The sequence below is a fragment of the Haliotis rufescens genome, unplaced genomic scaffold, assembly GCF_023055435.1.
Source record: "Haliotis rufescens isolate VD_foot unplaced genomic scaffold, xgHalRufe1.0.p SCAF_3, whole genome shotgun sequence".
In the NCBI taxonomy this organism is placed as follows: domain Eukaryota; kingdom Metazoa; phylum Mollusca; class Gastropoda; order Lepetellida; family Haliotidae; genus Haliotis; species Haliotis rufescens.
This window is the reverse complement of record NW_025964001.1, coordinates 24,147,293-24,175,248: the sequence shown is the minus strand read 5'-3', so window position 1 is coordinate 24,175,248 and position 27,956 is coordinate 24,147,293. Positions and strand designations below refer to the sequence as shown.

Genomic DNA, 27,956 nt, shown 5'->3' with positions numbered 1-27,956 from the left:
TCAGTAGCTTATCCAACTGCTCTCTGCTTCTGACACCTAACTGGCATTACATTGCATGTGTAAACTTTAGGACCTTGATGTGAGACTGCATGTTCAGTCCGCCTTGACTTGTTATGTTGTCCATGCATTAACCACACCTGATCCAGTGTCACAATAATCTTGTCAGTATGTTGTTCATGTCAGTTTAATCAAGTGTTTGGAAATCTGTGGTGTAAACATAACATTTTTTTCTGTATATTGCACTCCTTTTCCCATATGTGGTTCCGTGTTTCATGTATCAATTAATGTTCTCATTCTCCCTTGCATCTTCTGATATTTTAGGAGCCTTAAGCGTTAAGTGTTAAACTAGATTGACCTCCAATCAGATAGAGGTCTTGACTGGAAAGCAGTTAAGCCAATCCAAATTCTGTTATGCATTTTATATATCATGATATGGGTTTTATGTCATCTTTTTTATGTTGATAAAACTTTTGTTATATAAATTCTTTCATTTGTCATGCCTGAAGATTTGACAGTGTGGAAGAATACTGTTCCATGCTTTGAACAAATATGAAGAATACTTGGGTACATATCAAATGAAGACAAACATCAACTTTGAACTTGTACATGCATACTGAAATTTGTTTTAACTGAATGTATATAAATGTAGAAAGGACCAGGTTCGATTCCTCACATCGGTACAATTAGTGAAGCTCATATTTGTCCATATCCACCATAATATTGCTGGAATATTTCTGAAATTGGCTTAGAACCACACTCATTCACTTACTCACTAATTAACCCGAGTGAGTTTGGTGAAGGCAAAACCTTAGCATCACCAGAATCATTTGTTCTTGTTGAAGTGTTATAGCCTTTATCAGATATGGACAATGGCTGAGAGATGGATGTTTATTTCTGACATTACTATTTCTAGTTCCGAAATGCTCTGCAAATGGTGGTTTCACCCGGTGATCCTCGTGAATTCTTGTCGGACTTTGTCAAGATCGGAGAAGGTTCAACAGGTATTGTGTGCATCGCCAACGACCGATCCCGAGCCCAACAGGTTGCTGTTAAAAAGATGGATCTGAGAAAACAACAGAGAAGAGAACTTCTGTTTAATGAGGTGTGTAATTCATGTTTCCCTTGTGTAAATTTGCCTGATTGTGACAGCCACGTGAAACATCAGAACAGGCCATATTGTCACCTTTTACAATACACTGGAAAACAGATAAATGTTTTGATCGTTGCTAGGGTTATTTGCAAGTCTAGTTGTGATTTTTTGATTTTTTCAAAGCCGTGATTGAAATTTGCTTGCATGTAATGTACAAGTGATTTTTTAATAAAGGTTTTACCTTAATAGATGATGGTATATAAAGGATACAGAAGGTTACAGAAAGTACATTCTGAGAGCAGTGTGAAAGCTTGTGACATCTTTAGATTACGGTTACAAGATACTTGGAGTTAGTGACCTGATGTTTTGACCGAACATATAGTAATCATGAATGAGAATACCCGGTAATAGATTTAGTGTATAGGATCTCGCCTGACTGAGATTGTCAATCATAGGTCAATTTGGACGACATTGTATTGAATATATTTGCCAGAATATATATTGAGTTATCCTGGCAATACTGAAATGGATCCAAGTATGAATCCCTGGTTCAAAATCTGTCTGCAGATGATTAGCAGTGTTAAAATTAAGGGTGGCCCTGGGGTCCTTTTCCCCCCCCTGCTATGCAGAGTTAGACAGTCCATCAGTTTTTTCTGCCAAGCAGAGTTAGACATGATTACAAGTCCGTTAGTCAGAGACAAGTGAAAATCTAGAGGAACTAGTTGTTGCTTCCTGAAAATGTAGTGTTTTACATAAGCCACTAGTCTGGAATGGGTTGGGGACAAGTTGAACATGTTCAATGGTGTCTACCGGCGCTATTCAGAGTTAGACACGACTGCTTGTCTGTTAGTCAGAGACAAGTGAAAATCTAGAGGAACTAGTTGTTATTTCCCGAAATGAAGTGTTTTACATAAGCCACTAGTCTGGAATGGGTTGGGGTCTAGTTGAACATGTTCAGCGGTGTCTACCAGTGCAAGGTATATGAATCTTGGGTGAATAATTCACTATGTAAGTCCTAAACAGTTAACATTATGACAAGTATCCCTTGACTTTCATGCTTAAGTTTGGACACTGATTCGACTCTGCACCAGACAGCAATCCTTAAGTGAAACTTTAATGTAATTTCATGTATGTCATGAGAGTTGTTGTATGTACAGCCCAGGACTACTGAATTTTGTTGAGGACAAGTTAAAATCCAGTTTTGGTAGTCCTCATAGTAGCATTTTAGGGCTGTGATTCTGAACCAGTTCTAAATGCTTCAGTTTTGCACAAATTGGAACTTTATAAAACTGACAGAAACAAGTAAACACAGTCAACATCTTTGTCTCATTCAAGCAGGACTAGCTACAAAATATGAGGACTTGTGAAGAAAAGTTACCACTTGTCCTCCGGACTATTGTTCAAAAAATATTTCTAGGGCTGTATGTATGACAGAAGTTAATGCAAGATGGTCTCCATGATGCTGTTCCTTGTGCTACAGGTGGTTGTGATGAGAGACTACCATCACCCCAACATTGTAGATATGTACAACAGTTACTTAGTGCTAGATGAGCTGTGGGTCGTCATGGAGTTCATGGAAGGAGGGGCGCTCACCGATATTGTCACACACAGCAGGTAAGGACAGCGGGATCTTATGTTTATCAGAAACATAAGTCATAAAGCATTAAAAATTCATGTTTTTACTATCCAATTGTTGAAAATGTTGGTTTTCTCATTAACTAAATGTTGAGAAGGGTTTTAAAAGGATTTTCAGTGTTAAAAACTGCCATGAACACCTTATGGCCTGAAAAATAATTCTCAGTGGATGAGTTATTCACAGAACAAATAGACTGCTAACATTTGGACATAATGACAAGGGACTTGGCCCAGTAGTTTAAGATACTGCATCATCCAGTACAGAGTTATGTCCCCTACTTGTTTTACAATGTGTAAAAAGAATCAGTCGTCAGACTGTCAGATGAACTCTAACAAACTGAACTGTATTGATAACTTATGTTTTAGTACTTACACTCTCTGCCCATATTATAACTGAATAAAGCATCAACATTGTGTGTTTTGCTGATGTACTGTGCCAGTATGTGTAGCATGCTTTTGTTGCCAGGATGGACGAGGTGCAGATAGCAACAGTGTGTCGGGCCTGTCTGAAAGCCCTGGCCTTCCTCCACTCCCACGGGGTCATCCATCGGGACATCAAGTCCGACTCCATACTGCTGTCACATGATGGAAAAGTAAGTTCGGATTGGTGTTAATCTGAGTTATATTATTAATCATGTCTGTAGATTGATGCATCCAGCCTGTAGCATCATGCTGTGGTCATGCCATTTGAAAACTGAAATAAGTCGGAACCTCACTCACAATATGCCTTAAATTTCAGGTGAAACTGTCAGATTTTGGTTTCTGTGCTCAAGTTACTATGGAGCTTCAGAAGAGGAAGTCGCTGGTAGGAACACCGTACTGGATGGCACCAGAAGTAATATCCCGCCTTCCGTATGGCCCAGAGGTAAGGCAAATTGTGGACTTGACATGCATCTATTTCATCTGATAGAATTAGCCATGTGCTATCTTGTCAGCATAGTGAATAAATAACTTACATCACTGTGACTTTAATGGTGCTGTAAAATAGTTAAAGTTTAAGGAAAATATTCTAGACCCTTTGTGCATCAAGACCCCTGTGAAGATCCGGTTTATAATAGGTCTACAGCAACCCATGCTTGTACCCCCGTGAAGATTACTGTTGGAATAGGTCTACAGCAGCTCATGCTTGTACCCCTGTGAAGATCCGGGTTAGAATAGGTCTTCGTCTACCCATGCTTGTACCTAAGTTAAGATCCTGGTTTGAACAGGTCTTCAGCAACTCGAGCTTGACTATGCTCGTCGTAAGAGGTGGCTAATGGGATCGGGCGTTCAGGCTCGCTGACTTGCTTGATGCATGTCATTGTATCCCAAATGCGTAGATCGATGCTCATGATATGAATCACTTGATTGTCTTGTCCAGACTCAATTATTTACAGACTGCTATAATATGGCTGGAATATTGCCATGTGTGGCGTTACACAACAAACAAACAAACAAGCTTACCCGAGATCAAGGGAAATGTCCTTTCACTTTTAATTCATATTATCAGCATGGCTACGGATCAAATTGTTATGTCATTGTTATGTCAGGACCTTATGTTATATCAACTTACCAGATATCAAGAGAAATTGTCTTTCTCTCTAAAATACATATGATCAGCATGGCTAAAGATAAAGATCTTTTTCTTTAAATTGATATGATCAGCATGGCAGGACGTTCCAGTATCAAATCACATTTTGTACTGAACTGGTGTGTGGGTACGGTTTGCCCAGGCGTGTAAAAGTGGAACACAATTTACCGTGAGTTGCACCCCTAAGGCGTGCCAGAATGCGATGATCATTGGCACAAATCCTAGTTCACTCACTGACTGACTCACTGACTGACTGATGTTTCGTGTGATTGTGCAGGTGGACATTTGGTCCATGGGCATCATGGTTATCGAGATGATAGATGGAGAACCACCATTCTTCAACGAACCCCCTCTGCAAGCCATGAGGCGCATCAGAGACATGCCTCCCCCAAAACTGAAGAACACGCACAAGGTGAGAGGACACTAACACCCTTTCTGGCCCCTTATTGTTTCAGAAAGGTGACAAAATAACCTGGTCTATGCATATTTTACGATTAAATCCACAGTTACTTCCCTTGGCTAGTCATCGCCAAAGAAGCTGTTGCTCTGGTAATTGCTAATGTTATAATGACCAAACTTCTTGTTTGCAGCAGTTAATAGTTTTAACCCAACCTTCCATCATTATTCTAGTGTTTTATTATTAAATAATTATTTGTTGAAAGATAGCTGTTGTGTTACTGATGTAATTCACAAAGTCGGTGAAACAATATGTTTTTTTTAGATACATATTACTTACTTAGCTTTTCTTTTTCAGAAAGTAAGGCACATATGACCACCATTAAAACAATGTTACAACTGATGTGCTCCCATGTCCATTCAAATTTCATTTCCATTTCCTGCCGTGACATTGCTGGAATATTGCTAAAAGTGGCGTACAACCATACTCACTCACTCAAATGTCATTTCTAAACCTTTGTGGATTCGAGGTCAGATTTGGTCCCTTTTCATTACCCCATGCTTGTCACAAGCATCAGCTAAAACAGGAGGGTGGGTGGTCAAGCTCTGTGACTTGACTGATTGCCTGTCTTCGTACCCTAAAGCTGCTCATGTTTTTGTTCACAGGGTAGCCTAGTGGTTAAAGCATTCACTTGTCACACCAAAGATCTGGGTTTGATTCCCCTTATGGGAAAAAGTTTTAGAGCCAAACTTCAAATCACAGCAATAAATAGCAAGGGAATGTGTGAAGCCCATTTCTAGTGTTCCTGCTGTGATGATTACTGGAATATTCACTGAAGCAGCGTAAAACCATACTCACTCACACACAGATTTCTTTGGTGTAGACAGGATAAGTTCTCCATGATGGGGCTGGAATACCGTACAATACATTAAACATGTCAAACAACATTCATTCAGCAACTCAATCATACACAACAAACACTTATGTTTGAGCCGCCTCCGCGGTCTTGTGGTAGAGCGTCCGCCCGGAGAGCGGAAGGTCCGGGGTTCGATCCCCGGCCGCGTCATACCAAAAGACGTTAAAAGATGGTACTTGTTGTTACCCTGTCTGGCGCTCGGCATTAAGGGGCTAAAACAAGGACTGGTCGGCTCGGAGTCAGTACACTGTGTCTGAGTGGGGTATTCATGTTAAACTGCGGCATGGTATCTCAGTGAGCTAGCACTATAAATCGGCATCAGTCCGGACTAGTACAAGCAGCCACACACACACACGTGCATGCACGTCACTATATAAGTGCAATAATCTTGGAGGCGACGTTAAACCCAATTTCACCTCACCTCACCTTATGTTTGAATCTGCTTGCCAGGTTTCTCCAAGGCTTCAAGGCTTCCTGGACAAGATGTTGGTGCGCGACCCGACCCAGAGAGCCACCGCAGCCGAGCTGATGCAACACCCGTTCCTACGTGAGGCAGGCCCTCCATCATGTCTGATGCCCTTGATGAGGAGTTTAAGGAACAGCCCATGCTGAAGTTCCAAGTCTGTGTTTCAAGCTCCTTGCATCATCTACCAGATATCTTAATCCTGTGTTCCTGGCAGGTTGTGCCTAACCCTGTTGTGAGTTTAGGCTTTGACATAGCAGCTTCCAGAATACCCCTTTTCTGTAAATACATCCATATATGCCAGCTTACAGACTTGTGGTGTAACCCTATCTTAGTAAATGGACTGTATGGGGTGTGTGTTTCTAACAATTATCAGCATGCTGAGAACTTGAAGGCTTTGGGCTGTGTTTTACATAACCTGTATTGTGTAAGCTTGCAAGGTGTATCAGAAGAGGATATATTGAAGACAGCTGTGTGTCATGATTACAGAAAAGGGTTCAGATTCATTTAGGTTCGAGAATTAAAGGGCATAAACAAAACCTTGCTCAGTGTGAACTGAAAGTATTACTCGGATGTGTTTTTAAGAGAACTGCAGACGATGATTTCATGTTATCATTCTCATTTGTCACGAAGACTATGAAGTCAAGAACAAAGGTTAGATGATAGGACTCTGGGGTGGACAGTCAGTGAAGAGGGAGCAACTGTAGATATATATTGTAGTCCAAACTGTAGTCCAAATATGACTACATGGGTACTGTTTGAACTCCTGCAGTCCTTGTACAGTGACTGCCATTTGTACTCTTGCAGTCCTTGTACAGTGTTTAACATGATGTTCTGTACATACTGTTGTCAAGAAATGTACATGCAGTTACAATTTAGGCATGAAAGTGTCCTTTTTGTAACCCTGATGTTCAAAGTTGACAGGGTCCCTAGATTCCAATGACAGGGTCCCTAGATTCCAATGACAAGGACCCCAGGATCCCACTTTATTTCCAGCACTGGTACATGAGATATGGTAAGTTACGCAGGAAGAGGGCTGTGTATCCTGTATAAAAATCTACTTAATTACAGTTAATTAGTTTCCATTGCCCTCGACTGCAATAACGTAAGCTCTGTCAAAACTCAACATAGGAAGCAAATCACCACATTTTCATGGATACCTCGATTTGATGTTTCACATTTTTTTTTACATTTCTACACATCTGATGAAGTATGGTTTATGCAACAAAGAACTGTGGACTACTTGGTGTCACAGAGTGTGCCTTGAAATACATGATAACTTGCTATGAAAGTAAAGAAAATGGATATTTGTTTTGTATTCACAACATGTTGTACTATTCCATCCATGAAGACTTCACCTACATGATAACACTGCACTCCGCCCATTAAAAGACCATGATTTGTGTACATTCAAGTTCACGGTTTGTACAAATACCTGCGACAACATGAACAAAGATAACACGATTAAGTCAATGTGAATTAATAATTATATTTTATCAAATTAACAATGTTATTTTATCATGGCTTGACCATGGCTGATATTTTGTCACTTATTGACTTTCGGTAGATGACCAAATGCCCTGGGCCCCATTCAGCAAAATGATCTTGCGCTAAGACAGTCGTAACTCTAGACATACGACAGACATAGGGCTAAGATGGCTTTGTGGAACATTGCTCTGACCTGGGATGAACAGGGCCCCATTCGACCAAGCGATCTTAATGCTAACACGATCGTAATTCCCATACTTTAATGATAGACTTATGACAGTCTTTGCACTAAGGTCGTGTTATCAAATTGGACCATGGTCAATAATATGAAGAAAAACAATGGCACTTGCTACATTTTTAGGAATAAAAGCGAGTAAACGTCTGTTAAACATTTAATGTGACAGGTGCAATCTCAACCTGACCAATTTGTGCTTCGTGTCTGTACGGCGTGTAGACCATCATAGGACCAAAAAGTGTTGTTTTGTGAGCAGTACGACAATCACAGCCCAGTATGCAAGTATGGCAATATCTTAACAAAACCAAATCATGGTCGTTGATCTTGCCTTGGTTTTATACAGCAGTGCTATTTGACAACAAATCGCACAACCTTATGCAAACCAGTCCAGATTTTACAGGAATATTTTGATAAACACATTCGATTTAAGCATTTCTCTTGTACTAAGTGTCTTAAATTTTCATCCTAGTTCCGTCTTGATATGTGAATCATTGCCAGTGAGCTCTGCTGTGCGGCGCAGCATAGCGCAGTAGTGCTGAGGTCCTGCAACAGATCATTCCATCAATCTTTAAGAAATGTTCCGTCACCAACACCATTTGGACTGATCCCATCTTGCGCACATATCCGAGCAAAATTTAATTAACTGACTTCAGTGATGGGAAATGATCGTAAGTTGTCATCAGGTGATTGTGGTGCGTTACATTCATGACAGATTTACAACTCCTTGTTCATAATCTCTGTGAAAAGTAATGTGTATATAGAATTTCCTAATTTCATGTCTTGATATTAGCATTGTATGCTGTAATCCTTGATGATCAAAATACTCCTATAGCCAAGACTTATAACCTGCGATAGAGTTAACCAAAGTTATTTTCTTAACATCTCAAACATAATATGTATCTTATGTATGAATTTAGTTCACGTGAGGTTAAAATGAAGATTACGATATTATGTTATCAAATGTGAAAGTGTTTTGTTTTCAGGACTGCAAAATATTATCTTTGGTGGTGTGATAAAAATAATGTTTCTTTAGAAACTGAATACATCAAAGATGTATTTCAAAGACATTCCCAGAGTACATTCTGATGTGTATTGTAAGATATAATCTTTTTGTATCAATATTTAATGATAGAAGAATTGAATCTAATAGCTGGGCTGTTTGGGATTTTAAAAAAGAATTACATTTATAGTTCTGATGGTTTTGAAATATCTAAACTATATGTACTGTATGGAAGTTAAAAGATATCTGGAAACATGAACTTATTTAGCTGCACATATGATGTCAGCTTCCTTAAAGTTGATAACTCATTGGAATAATAAATAAGTGACACTCCTTGTAGAGACATGCCCATGGCTTTAACCAAAGATGGAGTCCTATCTGAATTGAATTCTTCCACTGGTGTAAGTGGTCCTGTTTCTACCTTGATCGTGTAGCCTCACCTGTTCCATCGTCAGTACTTCAAGGGTTGGTTTACAAATGCTCCTCCATCATCAATGAGTACATGCGGCCGATTGCAGCAATAAACAGCGCCAGTTGTCTGCCTGAGACCAGTGAAAATGTAGAGGGACTAGTTGTTTCTCCAAAACTGAAGCTTTTTTACATTAACTTCTTGTCCTAAATGAGCTGTGGACTAGTTGGATATAAACAATGGTGCCTATCCCTGCATTTCAGTGTACTCGCTAATTCGGCAACAAATTGAACAACAAATTGACATGACCCGTGAAGATCCGGAGTAGAAAGTTATTCAGCAACCCATGCTTGCTGTAAAAGGCGACTATGCTTGTCGTAAGAGGCAACTATCGGGATCGAGTGGTCAGACGTGCTGACTTTGTTGATGCATATCATTGTAAACCAATTGCATGGATTGATGCTCATGATGTCAATCACTGGATTGTCTGGTCAAGACTGGATTATTTACAGACCGCTTGAATATTGCTGAGTGCGGTGTTAAAGAACGAACAAACAAACAAAAACAAATCGACCTATCTCTCAGACCAATGGGTGCTTGCTCTACAACACAAATGACAATGTTTGTTACTTGGCATTGTGTGCAACATGTCCCATAACCCATATTTTCTGCCCTCCATATCACTTCAATATCAGGCCAGGATTTGCCTTGAAAGCTCGGTGAGTTGCACACCAACTCATTTCATTACCTGACTAAATGAGGCATGCATTGATGTTACACCACATATCAGGCAAAGTCTGTATTCACTTGTGATGGAGGAATGTCGTGTACCTATACCCTTGAAGTACTGACAATATATCTGTAACATTTAATATTGATGAATGCCATACTAATTAATCACATGCAAATATTAAGGAGAGCAAAATGTGATCTTAGTTTTGGTTCTTTTAACCTTCACAAAGCATTACAGAAACTGGAAGTATTGTGTATATTCCTGTACACAAGTAACTTTCTACATTGTGTGTATTCACAATAGAACAATGTTCTACATTCTGTGTATGTACAGTAGAACAGTATACCACTTTATCCTGTTATTGCATTTTTTGCCCCATCTGTCTGATGTATTGCTGTAGATAGTATATATATAATCATACCGGTATCCTAAACTTGGAATGAATAGCAGTTCTATAAGTATACATATATATTTTTACAGGACAAATGTGCTATTTCTAACCTGACCATTTTGTAAACTCATTTTGTACAGCTGTAGAATAGCGTGTTTTTAATGATTATAGCTGATTCTAACCATGGTAACCATAGGTTTGGGTTTCTCAGATCATCAGTTATTAAACAAAGGGAAGTCATGATTTGTGTATTAATCACATTGTACATTGCCATCTCCTTCATACCAGTGATCAAATGCACACCAGCACTTGAAGCAGAGTTGCATCCCTTATGCATGACAGGATTCGCAGATTGTCGCCCAGATTCACTCTGGTTCTCACCCTGGTTGTCATGGGTTCAATCGAAGTGGTTAACATCTGCGGCAATCCAGGGTTTGAATGCCAGAATCATGTTGAAGATGATCCTTGGTTTGTCACCACATACCAGTGTACATGGGTTACACCAGGGGGTAAGCATCTGCAGCCTGTGTCATGGGGTCCCCTTTCACAACAAGCCGACACACTTACTGATATAATGTTCAAAGCAGTTACTCACTCATCATACTTCTGTAACTGTCTTCATATGTACTGCATATACTAAACGGTCGCTATTTGGCTGTGATATTGCCAATGGGATGTTAAACATTAACTCACTCACTTGCATATGCTTTGTGTGTACTCATTGTTCACATGTCAGCTATCAGTTGCCTCAGTTTGGTCAGTGTGGATTGCTGCTTTGTATTTGGAAGCTATTGTTTGGAGAAACGTGAATATTTATCTTCACGATATCAATGAAATAGTGAATCTCATTAAAATTTGATCAAAGTGTTTGCTACTGCTACACAAAGATCTTAGGACAACCCATTACAGGTCATAACAGAATACCTTTCGCAATCTTTAACCGACAAATGAAATGACTCACAAGAAATCAACATTAGCCAATCAGAAAGCAGCCCTCTCAAGCTTTATGGCACTAGTTTCAAACTTGCAACTTCCATTCCAGACTACATTTTGACAAAGTTCTCGATTCAAAATTTGAAAACTGAACAAAAGAACATTTTGGAACGTCAGAGGGCTGACATTATATGGCAGTACTTCCCATGGCTATGGAAAGTCTCATCCGTCCTTAGATATCGTAAAGCCCATCGTTCAGAAGACCGTGTTATCTTACAGGTTGCAGGATTAGAAAACAAACACCAACTATCACTTTCCCGATCTGGTAAGCAACGCTCTGATGAGTCGTTCTGATGTGACCCGTAGTGGGATGTCGAAAGGTCTTTCTTTAGCAGTAGCCAGAACTAAGATCTCATTTCAATGAGACTGTGTAATAGTTTAGTTTGCAACGTCATCAATTATGTACATATCTCTCAAGGAAATATAATGGCTGTTAGAATCAAAAAGTAAAGGTTACAGGACTTCATAAGATCATTTTATTTGTTAACATTAACATATCGAGAAAACTACACACATGGGTAATGATGGTAATGTCTTTACCATCAACTCTATGTAGTTTCAATTGTGCCATGCTTAGGTCGTGTGACAAATAGTCAGAATATTTGAATTAAATCGTAATATAGCAACACAGAGTAGGTAGGTAGATGGACTAGACGGTGAATGCTTTTGTTAATGCAGCAAGTAACTTATTGTCTAACTGTACAGAAACGTTTGAACGACACATTTTGATCTGATCAGTGTTGCTAGATTTTATAGTTTTAGAGAGCTGCTTCTACTTTGAACCAACTTAAAATGATAGCTATTGTATTATAAAAAATTGTGAATTATTAATTTTTACTTTTCATACATATCATTGCTCTGATGCTGCCTTTTTGTAATTATCATCCTTTTGTTGCCTCATAATTATGAATAATTATTTTTTCTATATATGATCATTTATGAAGTATATTAGCTGTTTTAGTCAAGATTGATGTGTTTTATCTATGATGCCAGTGAAAATATTATTGTAAGTATGTATATACAAATTTATTGCTCGTTCTGTAATGTAGAATTCAGTGGTAGAAATAAAATACTTTCAAGAATTTATTTTTTCAATCAAGTATGGGCATATTATTAGGGTTAAATCACATATTTAAATTATAGCAGTTTATATTTTTCACTTTAAGTATACATGTTAATATTGACTGGGCCATGGTTGGGCATTGCCCTTATTTAGTAAAAACAACTTTCAATCTAAGGCTGCCCTTTGTGCATCTTTTCATCACTTCTATTAGAGGAATTAATGTATTGTATCCCATAGCTTTTGAAACTTCACAGATATACTTCATTCTTGCCAATATAGATCTTTCAGAGTTGTCCCCCTTTGATTGGGTTTTCATAGTACAAATATACATTAACGAAATATTGATTATCAGATTCCATAATGCTTTAATTGGAGGTAGTTGTGATATCACTGTACTTTGGTTGTGCTCCTCCTGTTGTATGAACACTTTTACTGTGGTTCTTCGTGGAATTTTGTTGTGATAGATATCTCATTTTGAAATGTAGCGAAGATCTTACTGAACTGTTTTCTGTATACTGTAATGTTTAAGTTGGTGTAGTCATCAAAGAAACTGTCTTAAGGTACGGGTTGCTGAAGTGGGTTCTCTTTGTAAGCTCTAGTGAATGTAACACCTGAAGAAACTGTTCAAGAACAGACCAGAACCAGTCAGTTACATTAGGTGCATTAAAAGTCTTTTCATTGTATGTTTAAGCATATATTAGCAAAACGCTTTTCTCATGTAATATACCTGTTTTATGTTCATGAAATAGGTACATATATTTCACATAAGGATATTTGAATGAATGATCTTCTTTATTTCAGGTTTAAGATTTGTAAGTTCTCAGTAAAACTTGGTAAAAGACATATATCACCTATGACGTATATATCTGTTGTTACGATAAGATTAATTGATGATAATTTTCTTGATGAAAACCCTCATTGTGATCCTTATTTCACAGGTTGTGCTACAAGCCTGATTATTGCTATGTTGTACATTATTGTATAGGCACAGCTACAGCAGGCTTTTAGTTTTCAAAATAACTCTAGATGGAGCTTAGATGAAAATAGCATCAGCTACACCCCCGAGCCTACTGTGAAATAGACACATATAACACACTAATGGCAATAAAGATATTTGTATAACATTGGTTGTGTGTTTGTGCTGTGTTTCTCCATCATTGATACTTTATTATTGACTGTCTGACCCTTGAAGATCCGGGATAGAATAGGTCTTCAGCAACCCATGCTTGTTATAAGAGGTGACAATGCTTGTGGTAAGAGGCGACTAACTTGGCTGGGCGAGTTGTTGATGCATGTCATCGTATCCCAATTGCATGGATCGATGCTCATGATGTCAATCACTGGATTGACTGGTCCAGACTCGATTATTTACAGACCGCCGTCATATGGCTGGAATATTGCTGAGTGCAGCGTTAAACAACAAACAAACAAATATTGACTCTTAACCACTGAATATTTCTTAATAATTGACAAAGGGGCAGGTATGGTCTAATTTATGTAGAATTGCTTCCCTTAGATATGCGAGAATTTTTTTATCATGGGTTCAGATCCTGATTCCATACCCTTGCTTGTGGGTTTCATCAAAGTTGTATGGTCTAACACCTGCATTGCTTCGGGCTTTAACGACATGAGGTGGTATAACTAAAATTCTGTTTAAATAAAATCGAAACTTATCCACTGTCTTTATCATCCTGAGAAAGCCGAAAGGTTGGGGATAACATTCCCGGCCGCGTCATACCCAAAGACGTTAAAGGATGGTACTTATTGTTACCCAGCCTGGATCTCGGCATCAAGGGGCTAAAACAAGTACTGGACTCCTCGGAGTTAAACTGAAACCCATTGAACCCATTTCGGGAATCGAACCCGGGTCTTCGGCGCGACGAGCGAACGCTTTAACAATTAGGCTACCCGACCGTCCCCTCACTGACTAGAAACAAGGAATCTGGGCCCTTTTTTCATTGTCTGTGATCCTAACGATTTCGTTGTAAGGCCTAACATTTTTTGTACATGGTTTGCTGATCCGCTGATCTTAAAATGTTTGGGAAAACAAATAAAATCAGCATTGAAAGTTGTGCTAATGCCGCCGACAGTAAAATTCGTTTTGATAATAAAATAATCTCATAAATATTTGGCATCGACTGAAAAGCTGCAATGAAACATGGAGTGCATTAAATTTTGTTAATATTTTAAAACAAAATCACGACAGACAGATAGAACTCTTACTAAGTTATTATTCTGACCCATTTAAATATCAAAGCCCCCCCATCCCCCCAACTTAAATTCTGTTGAAAGAGTTTAATTTAAATTTGTAATACGACCTACCACAAGTGTCTGGCCAAATGTAACCATGTTCAAAAGAGCCAGTTGTAGGCTGTATTTGACAAACGCCCCTGTAGGTTCAAGGATGTTAGAGGGATTTAATATTAAACGGAATATATTTATATTAATATATCGATTACATGTCATCAAAACCGAAGTGACCACACAGTGAGAATGTTAAAGAAATTACAGCGGTAAGAAGATGAAAGTTTCAGGATCAAAGCAACAGGTTTGTCCACGTCACGATAACTGTCAGTCATCTGGTAATTTGGTAATGTTCTGCAAAGAGTATTTTGATGTTCTCTTAACACCACTGATCTGGGGTTTTCCGAACACGCTATGAACTCGCACAGCAACCAGGGCGGCGAAAGAGTGAGTGAGTGAGTATGATTTTACGCCGCTTTTAGCAATATTCCAGCAATATCACGGCGGGGGACACCAGAAATGGGCTTCACACATTGTACCCGTGTCGGGAATCGAACCCGGGTCTTCGGCGTGACGAGCGAACGCTTTAACCACTAGGCTACCCGACCGCCCCGGGCGGCGAAAGAACCTGTATGGCGGTAGGGTGGCCCCCTAATAGTTTCGTCACCCCGAAGGCCCGGTTTCGATTACCCACATGGTGTGAAGTCTGTTTCTGGTGCCCCACCATGATATTGCTGAAATATGTCTCCACACACATGGTGTCCCTTCCGTTTCAAAGACGTGAGACCCGTCCACTCGTTGGTCTGTAACTAGCATCGACGCGGAGCATGTAATTTTCTTGGTTCTCGATATAATTGGACCTTTAACAGCTTTGACTCCCGTGAAGATTCCGGGTTAGTATAGGTCTTCAGCAACCCATGCTTGCCGTTGAGGCGACTAACGAGATCGGGTGGTCAGGCTCGCTGACTTGGTTGATGCATGTCATCGTATCTCAATTGCGTAGATCGATGCTCATGATGTCAATCACTTGGTTGTCTGGACCAGATTCAATTACTTACAGACCGCCGTCATATAGCTGGAATAATACTGTGTGCGGCGTTAAACAACAAACAAACAAACAAAGCTGTGAGGATTCCAAGTTTGATTAGTTCCACAGCAACCTGCACTCGCGACTAAATGGACCAGGTGGTCAGACGTGGTTCATTGCGTGTGTTGCAGCCCGACAGTGTCGGCTGTTTCTCATAATATCAACCTCCGTTTTATCTAGACCAGACTCGACCGCCTCCGTGTTCTAGTGGTAGAGCGTCCGCCCGGAGAGCGGAAGGTTCGGGGTTCGATCCCTTGCCGCGTCATACCAAAAGACGTTAAAAGATGGTATTTGTTGTTACCCTGTCTAGCGCTCGGCATAAGGGGCTAAAACAAGGACTGGTCGGCTCGGAGTCAGTATACTGTGTCTGAGTGGGGTATTCATGTTAAACTGCGGCATGGTATCTCAGTGGGCTAGCACTATAAATCGGCATCAGTCCGGACTAGTACAAAGCAGCCACACACACACACAGACACATTTGCATGCACGTCGCTATATAAGTGCAATAATCTTGGACGCGACGTTAAACCACATTTCACCTCACCTCACATCTAGACCAGACTCGAATATTTAGAGACCGCCTCCGTGGTCTAGTGGTAGAGCGTCCGCCCGGAGAGCGGAAGTTCCGGGGTTCGATCCCCGGCCGCGTCATACCAAAAGACGTTAAAAGATGGTACTTGTTGTTACCCTGTCTGGCGCTCGGCATTAAGGGGCTAAAACAAGGCCTGGTCGGCTCGGAGTCAGTACACTGTGTCTGAGTGGGGTATTCATGTTAAACTGCGGCATGGTATCGAAGTGAGCCAGCACTATAAATCGGCATCAGTCCGGACTAGCACAAGCAGCCACACAAACACATACACGTACACCGACTATTTAGAGGCCGCCGTCATATAGCAGGAATATTGTTGTTTGTCAGTTGCTTAAAGTCTCTCAGCAATATTCCAGCTACATGAAGTGAGCCTGTATATGTTTTATTCTAGAACAGACAACACTGTCGTTGAAATTGTAAGCAACGATTCATGCTGTCGGGGTTCAATGGGGTATCCTAATGTTTAAAGCGTTCACGCGACACGCTGACGGCCCGGGTTCGATTCCCCACATGGGTACAATGTGTGAAGCCCATTTCTGGTGTCCCCCGCCGTGTTTTTGCTGGATTATTGCTAAAAACGGCGTAAAATCCAACTCACTCACTCATTCACTGATGCTGTCGGGATACGATGACATTCAATACATCGACCTTGCCACCGAGCGTGACCACCCGATCCATTTAGTCTGCTCTTACAACCAGCATAGGTTGCTGGGTACCTGTTAAACCCGGAATAAACACTGGATGGAATATTGCGGAATGCAGCGTTAAACAACAAACAAAACAACCCACGTACAAAAGGCAAATTAATTTTTATAAAACATGAATTTATTTTGTTAAAAACAGTTTGCCATTACTGTCTGCAACAGCTGGCTCGTGCCGTTAATAAACAAGGTGAATCCTAATACACGCACATCAACACACTCAGTGTCGGCTGTAGACAGCGAGAGATCTGACTTGTGTTTCTAGGCAACTGTAATGTTCTGTGATGGACAAATATGTATCCGTGTAAAACTACCATAGAACCGACAAGGGCGGATCTAGCATTTTGAATTGGGAGGGGTCCAAAATATCAAATCCCCTCCCAATCGGTTGGTGGGGGGATTCTCTACAACTTACTACATTTGGTTTTCAAAAGAATGTGTATGTGTGTGTTGTTTTTGGTTTGTTTTTTTTTGTTTTTTTGGTGGGGGGTGGGGGTGGGGGGGGGGGGGGGGGGTGGGGGGGTGGGGGGGGGGTGGGGGGGGGTGGGGGGGGGGGGGGGGGGGGGGGCATCAGACTGTCTGGCTTACACTATACCGAACCGTACGTTTTATGATACTAATTCTGGGGCTTCACACTGCCGTTGAGTGATTATTTACAGGCCATAGTATCTGGAATATTGCTGACTGGCCATTTGGAGCCATTTGTTATTTTTCTTGAAATTTCTAGATACTAAGTTGAAATTTCAACATAATTTGATACAGACTATGTTGAAATTTCGATGCGAAGTTGAAATTTATACTAAGTTGAAAATTCAAGATGCTTTGTTGAACTTTCAAGATATATTCAAAGGTGAAATTTCAAGGGCATTATCTTGATATATCAAGATAATAAGTTGATTTTTAACTTGACATTTCAACGTAGTATCTTAAAATTTCAACAAAGCATCTTGAAATTTCAACTTACTATCTTGAAATTTCAAGATATATACAAAGTTGAAATTTCAAGGTAATTATCTTGAAATATCAAGATGATAAGTTGATTTTTAACTTGACGTTTCAACGTAGTATCTTAAAATTTCAACTTAGCATCTTGAAATTTGAACTTACTACTTTGAAATTTCAAGAAAAGGGAAATAAACCAAGTGGCCCTGAAAGGCTGCCATATGACACAGCAATACTCGAACACTTTTATGCCACCGTGGCGAATATGGGATGTTAATAGAAACAGTTTTACCGTTCTTTCTAATTATGTTATAAGTGGATTTCCCTACGTTTATCAGCAAAACATTGTCGGGACAGAGCGAAATATATGCGTCATTATTGCATTTTATCTCTGCATGGATAGCTTACTGCAACATAACTATGTACGATTTAACATTTCTTGTTTTTTGTCTTTTTCGAAAGCCAAATGGAGCATCCGATATGAGTCTCAACCGACATGCAATTTATTCTTGTATTAAAAACTTTATTATGCTGTGCTATAGATTTAGATTACGATATTGTCCTTCCACACATTGATGGCGGCGGTCGATGTATAAACGAGTTCATTCCTTCCGAGTGTTACACCCGAACACAACTGAATGAAATCTTCATGCCGACTCAAAGTATAGAAGCATAGTCCCGTTTGATGTTAAATTATTTTTAAATAATTGTTTTTTTAAATTTCAATGGAGAAAATGTCAATATGTCGATACTGATACGCAAAATAGATTTTGTTTCTAGAAGTGTATTAGGAAAAGGTATCCCCCATTATCGATTTTAGTTTCGATCACTTCCTCATATGTGTCACCTCGACCTCTTCTATGTCTGGGCTATATCTGGTGTTGGGTCTAGCCTAGTGGTTAAAACGTTCGCCGAAGACCCGGGTTCGATTCCCCACATAGGCTCAATGTGTGACGCCCAATTGCTAAAACCCGCGTAAAACCATTTTCACTCAATCATTGTGACGCCGAAGGCCCTTGTTCGATTCCCAAAATTGGTAAAGTATTTGAAGCTCTTGGTGTTTCGCGTCGTTCTATTGCTGGAACATTGCTGAAAAGTGTAAAACCATTGTGACTACTGCTAATCATCCTTTCACCAAAGCATTATGATATTTGACTGTCTGGATCGATTCTCGTACTATCGATGACAACCCGATGCTCACACTGTCGACCATTGGTTTTCCTGTACCACGCCCGAATACACCTCGCAGGCCAACCGTGAAGATCCGGGGTAGAATAGGTCTTCAGCAACCCATGCTTGCTGTAAATGGCGACTACGCTTGTGGTAAGAGGCGACTAACGGGATCGGGTGGTCAGGCTCGCTGACTTGGTTGATACATGTCATCGTATCCAAATTGCGTGGACCGATGTTCATGATATCAATCACTGGATTGTCTGGTCAAGACTCAATTATTTACAGACCGCCGTCATATAGCTGGAATATTGCTTAGTGCGGCGTTAAACAACAACCAATCAAACTTCGCAGGCTGTCATGGCAACAGCATGGATCTGTTGGTAGGGGTTATCTCCCTGTTCAACTTGATATACACAGGAGAGTGAGTGAGTGAGTGAGTTTTGTTTTACGCCGATTTTAGCAATATTCCAGCAATGTCACGGCGGGGAACACCAGAAATGGGCTTCACACATTGTACCCATGTGGGGAATCGAACCCGGGTCTTCAGCGTGACGAGCGAACGCTTTAACCACTAGGCTACCCGACCGCCACTACATATGAGAAATAACCAGAAACATGGTACTTATGGTCAACAGTTTATTTCACCACAGGAGCTTTGTTGAGATATTTTTATACAGTGAGTGACAAACAAATAAACAAGTCTATTGATAAAGATTAGTTTTACATTTTGATTAAATAAGTTCGCACAAAGCATATACAAAGAGATATAATTCGTCATTCTCATTCGGAACATCTCGTGATATTTCGGGTCAATGTGGCAGGTCAGGAAACCCAAGGGTTATTGCCGCTCTGTTTCAGTTACAGAGAGCATAACTGATGACAAATAACGTATCTCAGACGTCTGAGGATGTCAACTGATACATACTCGATCGTGTTGACATTATTCGATTTCAAGGAGCCGTGAAGTAAACTGTTTGTCTCACGTGTGTTGAAGATCCAGTGACTCCATTTGTGCCATTGCTCTGATTGAAATTTCGATTTCAACTTTCGTTTTATCAGTCACCTTCCAAGGGAACCAGTTCATCTAAACTGTATGAAAAGATCAGAAACACCATTCTTGTTAACATTCTGTTCAAAATATTTAATCTTGAAACCATATGCAAAGACCTGTTTACGATCGCTCTGAATAGTCTTTCAGTTATTTAATGAGATGTCAGATTAATATGACAGGAAAGCCAAACCCACGCAAGCCGTAGACATTTATAACGGGCGATATCATCAGGCATAGGTACCCTGCTGACAGTCCAATTTATGCTCACAATCTTGAATTTGAACCCACGGTCATCGTATCCTGGTGGCAAAGGGAGACAACTCTGCAACTCTGTGGTACCTTCGACTAATAACAGGGCCGTTGTGGCCTACCGAAACGCAGTAGTCAATTACCACAAAAGTCTCGATTTCTGTTATGCCAATCAAGAATATTTTAAAATTGACTTCTAACTGTTTATAGTTTTTATTTGCATGGAATAAATGTTTCATGTATGGAGGAATGAACCGTTTCTTGAATGAAAAGCTTTAATTCCAGGAACATGTCACTAGTGACCTTGACTTCCGATTCCCCTCGACGCCCTGAGAATCGCCTCACTAACTAACAATTACCTCCAGATTATGGATCGAATTCTGAAATCGTCAGCACCGGTTTGGAAGCTAATATTTCCAACCACAGACACTAACCCCAATGCCACGTTCTATTATCAATTTAGCTTCACTGTTGTCAGTATTGGTAAGGGACCGACTGTCGGATTTCAATCATCGTTGATCTCCCGGACAGCCTGATTACCACATACAGAACCAGCATTAAGTCCATACGTCAAAATCCTATATTATGTGACATCTCGATGACCGCTACGAGATAACAACATTGTCTCAAAACCTCGTTAACTCGCTGGCGGAAGGCAGCCTGCGTTTAAATTGATTTCAGGAATTTACTGTAATCGGTGAATTTGTGTGTTATGCTCTCTCTGGGTTGTCGTAATGCTATATATTAGTGACAGTTGTGATGCTTTCATTGTCTGAAAGCATAAAGTAAATTAAGGAATGGGATCTAAGCGAGGCTAGTAATTCTGAGCCTTGGGTTTATGGAGATAGAGCCATACATGCATATACTTGCTTTCCATGACCCCTCTTGACCTACGATTGTTGTAGTTTGGTGTTTTTTTAAAATTGTATTGTAACTTGGTATTATTACTTGGTGTTGTAACTTGCAACTTCGTATCAGACCTTGGTATAATAATTTGGTGTTTTATTTTGTTTGTTTGCTCTTTAACGCCGCACTCAGCAATATTCCTGCTACATGACGGCGGTCTGTAATGATCGAGTCGGGACCAGAGAATCAAGTGATTGGAATCATGAGCATCGATCTACGCAATTGGAGTACGATGATATGCACCCACCAAGTCCGCGAGCCTGACTACCCGATCCCGTTAGTCGCCTCTCTTGATGCTGTAAATTCTCTTTTAACTAGGTATTATAACTAGGCATCATAACTAGGTATTATAACTTGGTATTGAAAGCGTATATCCGTTTAGCCCCGTGTAGCCCCGTTTAATAACGAAATAAGATTTTCCACAAGCATCATAATATTATTCAATTATGAAATAATTGAAACGAAAAGATAAAAAAGTATTATCATCAGTCCTCGAATATGATGAATCCAACCATGAACGTTACCACACGGCTGGCAGTCCTTGCTGAGTATTCTGGTACATTCTGGTACATTCTGGTACATTCTGGTACACTCTGGTACATTCTGGTACATTCTGGTACCCTGGTCTGTTTACATAACCATTCCCCTGTATCTTTGATCTTTCTCGTGTTTTCCGTTTTCCTGGAATGAACAGACAGATTTTCCACGGGTTGGCATTACAAAAAACACAATTGCAATTTTGATTTTACTTAAAACTCGTGTAACATCTAACCTCTATTTCCGACTACACACGGGATCAACTGCAAAAGTCGACTTTCCATTCAGTTCGATCACGAGAGGATTTTACCATTCCAGATTCCATCGCGTGACAAGGGACACGGTCCGAACTGTGGTCGCCCTTTTATGCAGCTGATATCCTCTCCTCCGCGACCCTCCTTACCCGCATGACACAGAACTCCCGGATATTGGTCTGTAAGGTCGATAGAACAGGAAATCCTCTCAAAGTTGGGCAACTTACGCTGTCCTCGATCAGAGATGCCCTTTAGTTTCTGAATTGTCTGGCTTCATATTGGTCATCGCAGGCCAACACCACACTAACAGGAATGATTCTTCATTCCTTTATGATTGTATGCGTGTGTGTGTGTGCGTGTGTGTGTTCGTGTGTGTGTGTGTATGTGTGCGTGTGTGTGTGCGTGCGCGTTCGTGTGTGTATGTGTGCGTGTGTGTGCGTGCGCGCGTGTGTGTGTGTTCGTGTGTGTGTGTGCGTGAGTGCGTGCGTGAGTGCGTGTGTGTGTGTGTGCGTGCGTGTGTGTGTGTGTGTGTGTGTGTGTGTGTACGTGCGTGCGTGCGTGAGTTGAGGGTGGGTGTGGAGGTGGTGGGTTCAAAACTTTTTTAATCCCATATCGATCTTTCGATCTTCACCGTGTTGTCAGTTAGTAAATGTGGGGTCGTTTGGAATCAAATAGTTGCACCTTAAAATCCCTTCACATCCTTCTCACAGAAACGTGTTCCTGGACACACACTTGCCGCTGTTGGTTGATCGCCACTTTTAACAAAGTATAGTAAGCATTGTTGAAATCCTACAACGGCGTTTCCTCTCCAAATGCCCATACAGTCTTAAAAGTTCCTCGTGGCGTTGAAGCAAAAGGCCAATGTACTTTCATTCATGTGGAAATGATGACGAGACAAAAGACTGAACTATTCAAATACGTTCCATGCAATGGTGAATCTAGTTATTGTTTTCCAAAGATACAATACGTCTTTAAACACTCTCCATTCTGGCAGTTCATATAGTAACAGATATCTTTTTCGGCAAAGGACATACAATAAGCTGCCATAAGCTGCAAGAAAAAATCAAAATCATCATCATCATCATCATCATCATCATTTTCTTACGTGGTTACAGGATCATACTGATCTCAGATACAGTTCGATATCCAATCGTAAGTTACAATCATGCAGCATGTACATGCATATGATCTGAAACGCTCCATAACAATAACTTGACCATTGTAACCACTTTGCCCCAGTTTCAATGAGACGCAATAGCCAAGTTCTAGCGTGACTACACACACCTAGGTAACCGTTTCACTCTACTTAACACTACAACTCTACAGTCATGTACTACATTAATACTCACACGGCATACACTAATCACAACCATAGACATCCAAATATGGAAGGGCAGTTGAACACTATTTCGCGGAAACATAAAAACGTGGCTCAAGTATCACTTGGTCATTTCTAATCTATTAAAGCATATTCTCCGTTCATTTCCCTTCCACTTTTCAGACATTGATATACATCTGTTCTACCATGAAAGACTCAATTATTAAGAAATAATGCTTATAAATGGTAAGTGTATAATATAATGTTGGTAAAAACTGACGATCAATAGAAAGTATACCGAAAAATCTGTGCTAGAAAGAAAAACCCAAATGACGTTCATGGAAGGTTAGATTCCAGTAATGTAACGTAACAATTGTAACAGATTACTGCGTTTGGGCGATGCTGTACTGTAAGATGACCATATATAAAGTCATCAGTCAACAGTAAAGCATGCTAGGACATGGTAAGGTAGTATTTATCACAGTCCCTGAACCATATCACGCTTGGGCGTGCAATCAGTCGTCACACAGTACGTCACCAGCATGCTATCAGGGCCCATCGACCATTCAGAGGAATGACCTTGACGAGGCAACATCGACGTTCAAGGTCGCAACTGGAAACATGTGCTTTTTTCTGATTTTCTCAAAACGGATGTACCAATGTGGCCATGGAATTCAACGCCCTCCCAAATCCACAAATGAACAGTTATCAGTTTGTTCAGGCACTGAGAGGGCAATTTCTGATGACGTCATTAGACGCCTAACGATCTCTGTCCGCCATCGCACACGCTAGTTATGATAATGTTTTTTCAATCTCCTTCATGAGTGTTGTTATGTGAAGTCGCCCATTTTACCCCCAAGTGCTGTTGGAGCACTGTGATGCTGATATTTGAAGGTAATTCTTCAGTATATCATTTCAAAGGATCATACATTCGAAATACGTTTGCATCAACTTTTGTTTTTGTAGTTTTTACCATTTCGAAAAATACATGATTGGTATACTTTCTTTTGACCCTCAGTTAATATAATTATATTTACAAAATTATCATTCATCATTTCATTTTGAAGAATGTGTTGCGTAATCTGAAAAGAAGCATCACATTGTTACAATTATTAGTTAAAGCAAACTTCAACCCGATTTCTTGTCAAATTGTATCATATATTCTGATTATAAGCAAAGCATTTTTCTGTATAGTCATATATATGGTTTTGCTGAAGTTATTTCGCAATCCAGGACGCTTTGATTTGGTTGTAGCGTTGGTTTATCACGTGACGTGTCACTAATCCATTGGTTTGTATGAAGACTGGTCATGGTATCTGTTCACTTTGCGACTGATGGCGTATCCAATGACAACCATAATGCAGATGGCTCCTAGGCAACAAGCAACAATAACGGGGACAAGGTAGGCCTGCTTCTTGTCCAACACTATCTCCACATCCTCGTTACACACTCTCGCTGGAAATGTGAAGAAGATGAATGTAACATCAGGGAATATGTGATAGCCAAGACTTAAAAAATACATCGCATCAATTCATTTTATTGTATAAAAATGATATGGTTCATTGCTTAAAAGAAAACACCCAATTAAATACTTCTGTGTTATAGTACTTTATTATGTACTCCAATGTGTACTTTATTATGTACTTCAATGTGTGCTTTTATATGTACTTCAATGTGTACTTTATTATGTACTTCAATGTGTGCTTTATTATGTACTTCAATATGTACTTTATTATGCACTTCAATGTGTACTTTATTATGTACTTATATGTGTGCTTTATTATGTACTTCAATGTGTACTTTATTATGTACTTCAATGTGTGCTTTTTTATGTACTTCAATGTGTACTTTATTATGTACTTCAATGTGTGCTTTATTATGTACTTCAAAGTGTACTTTAATATGTACTTCAATATGTACTTTATTATGTACTTCAATGTGTGCTTTATTATGTACTTCAATGTGTGCTTTATTATGTACTTCAATATGTACTTTATTATGTACTTCAATGTGTACTTTATTATGTACTTATATGTGTGCCTTATTATGTACTTCAATGTGTACTTTATTATGTACTTCAATGTGTACTTTAATATGTACTTCAATATGTTCTTTATTATGTACTTCATTGTGTACTTTATTATGTTCTTCAATGTGTACTTTATTATGTACTTCAATGTGTACTTTATTATGTACTTCAACGTGTACTTTATTATGCACTTCAATGTGTACTTTATTATGTACTTCAATGTGTACTTTCTTATGTACTTCAGTGTGAAAGACTGAGTTTTCTAAAAAGTGATATTCTCATTGCAATGAACATATATACTTGATATTTCACTGTAGTGAACAAACATTTTGACGGAACTTTTGTCCTACAAGAGTGACCTCCCCGCAAACTGTCTCCCTTTATCGTATTTTTAAGTGTCTGGCCCGTACACAAACTGTAGACTTCATTTTTACGTAAGTTCCACACTGACCATTCAAAATAATGACAGATGGTCATTTATTGAGTTAAAATCGCTTCTTGCTGTTTGTTATTCTCTAAAAATGTTTCGTTATAAACTGTACGTTTGTCATTTAACTCGTCAATCGAGACTGGTCGTTTCGCAAAGCGCCATTTTTGTTACTTGAACAGCGTGTATTCCTTCGCTTCAGTCGATAGTTTCACATCTCTTCTGTATATTACTCTGCAGGCTCCTACTCACTATAACGACCAGAGTACTATATACACTACGCCTCTCCACATACCAGGAATGATTCAAGGATATTTGCCGTATTAGCGTATGTCGGGTCTTTAAACACCAGCCGATGACACGAAAAGAGACAACGGGGAGTAACATTCCGACCAAACTTATCCTGGTCCTCAGACACGGATTTCGAAAATTTAAAATCAGTTGGACCAATAACATTGACAACAACCTAACTGAGACACATAAACACATTTCTTCAGTAATTTGTTTCAGTTACTTTTATTGTATCTCTGCACAGGAGGGACTAGCATGTTACTTTCAACCTTCCAAAACTGCCTGCTCTGATTGAATGGTTACTGCAAAAGTAAATTACTTTCAGACATTCACGAGTAATCGAGGCTTACCCTGAACGATTGAGTAATTGAACTGAATTACTGATTCATTTTTCTGAATGATTGAGACAATATCCAGAATGTTTGATTCATTACCTTGAAATGTGAAACAATTACCAAAATGAAACGGACAATAAACATTTCCTTGAGCGTTCAACAAATTACTCTGAATGCTTGAGATATTGCCCGGGAGGATTGTAACATGACCCTGAATGATTTACAAATGACCCCGAATGATTGAGATGTTACCTTGAATGATTTTGCATTTACCCTGGAATATTGAGTCATTTATCCTGTACGATTGAAATATTTAACTTTAAAGGATTGATTGACTCACGAAATATGATTGAACAAACTTTCACTAAACAGATGAGATATGAATACATTATGTGAATGTGAACCTGATGAAGGAGCAAGCAGTAGCCCAGAAACGTCCTACAAAGAATAAATCTATCCATAAAAAAGTGTCATTCATTTATGTCGCCCAACTTCTAAATGCCTATCAAAGACTTCAATTGAGATATGATATTTGTGTTTGTAAATTTCCTTCGTGATTCCCAACAACACACCCAAGATCCGAGATTCCCCAACACAACTCTGACCAAGTGAAGAAAAGTATCCAGTATCAAGCTGTCAGCAATGAACAGAAGGTTATATTTTATTTTCAGTACAGTAAACTACGGTTATAACGAACTCAAAGGGACCATTAATTTTAGTTCCTAATAACCGTAGTTCGTCATAAGCATATATAAAACTTATATACATCAAATGGCCGGGACTAAAAATAAGTTCGTTATATCCGTCAGTTTGTTATAAGCGTGTTCGTTATAAACGTAGTCTAGTGTATTGTGTTTGGATCATCGGGAATGTCGAATAACCGGGTTTCATTATCTCCATGGGTGAAATGTGTGGAGCAGTGTCGCCGCTGTGATGTTGCTCAAAGCGGCGTTTAACCCAACTAACTCATGTCCAGAAAAGAGATAAAAGGAAATGAAAACAACAAAGTGATACACAGACCACCAGAATAATTCCACAACCGTCCTAGTCCAAGAAATAGTCGTGTCGGAAGTAACTTTGGGTATATCAATGTTGTAGTTGAACGCCGCACTCAGCAATATTCCAGCTACATGAAGGCGGTCCGTAAATAATCGAGTCTGGACCAGACAATCCAGGGATACGATGACATGCATCAGCCGAGTCAGCGATCCCGTTAGTCGCCTCTTACGACAATCATAGTCACCTTTTATGGCAAGCATGGGTTGTTGAAGACCTATTCTAATCCGGATCTTCACGGGTGCTGTCGTAAAGGCAGGGGAGTTTGGCAATCGCAGCATTACGACCGCCCTGTGAGCCTATGTGCCTATGTGACCACAGCACATTGATGACGTGACAATCTGTGACGTCACCTCCCTTTCGCCTGCTGTTTGGTCTCTGTCC

The 27,956-nt window shown here is 39.7% G+C and overlaps 2 protein-coding genes across 4 annotated transcripts in view; one reads left to right on the top strand and one right to left on the bottom strand.

Annotated features, from left to right (window-relative positions):
* The window catches only part of LOC124143933 (serine/threonine-protein kinase PAK 5-like), a 30,367-nt gene extending 16,857 nt beyond the window's left edge, over positions 1-13,510 (top strand). For all 3 annotated transcript variants that reach the window (XM_046513094.2, XM_048403941.1, XM_048403940.1), the window contains 6 exons: positions 914-1,102; positions 2,571-2,704; positions 3,192-3,318; positions 3,465-3,590; positions 4,573-4,707; positions 6,059-13,510. In XM_046513094.2, coding sequence (XP_046369050.2) covers positions 914-1,102; positions 2,571-2,704; positions 3,192-3,318; positions 3,465-3,590; positions 4,573-4,707; positions 6,059-6,220 — 873 coding nt within the window. In that variant the 3' untranslated portion in view covers positions 6,221-13,510. The remainder of the gene's footprint in view (positions 1-913; positions 1,103-2,570; positions 2,705-3,191; positions 3,319-3,464; positions 3,591-4,572; positions 4,708-6,058) is intronic.
* Positions 13,511-22,660: 9,150 nt separating this feature from the next.
* LOC124146391 overlaps positions 22,661-27,956 on the bottom strand; it is a 35,940-nt gene continuing 30,644 nt past the window's right edge. Inside the window, exon 7 of the mRNA XM_046516662.2 lies at positions 22,661-24,889. Coding sequence (XP_046372618.1) covers positions 24,714-24,889 — 176 coding nt within the window. The 3' untranslated portion in view covers positions 22,661-24,713. The remainder of the gene's footprint in view (positions 24,890-27,956) is intronic.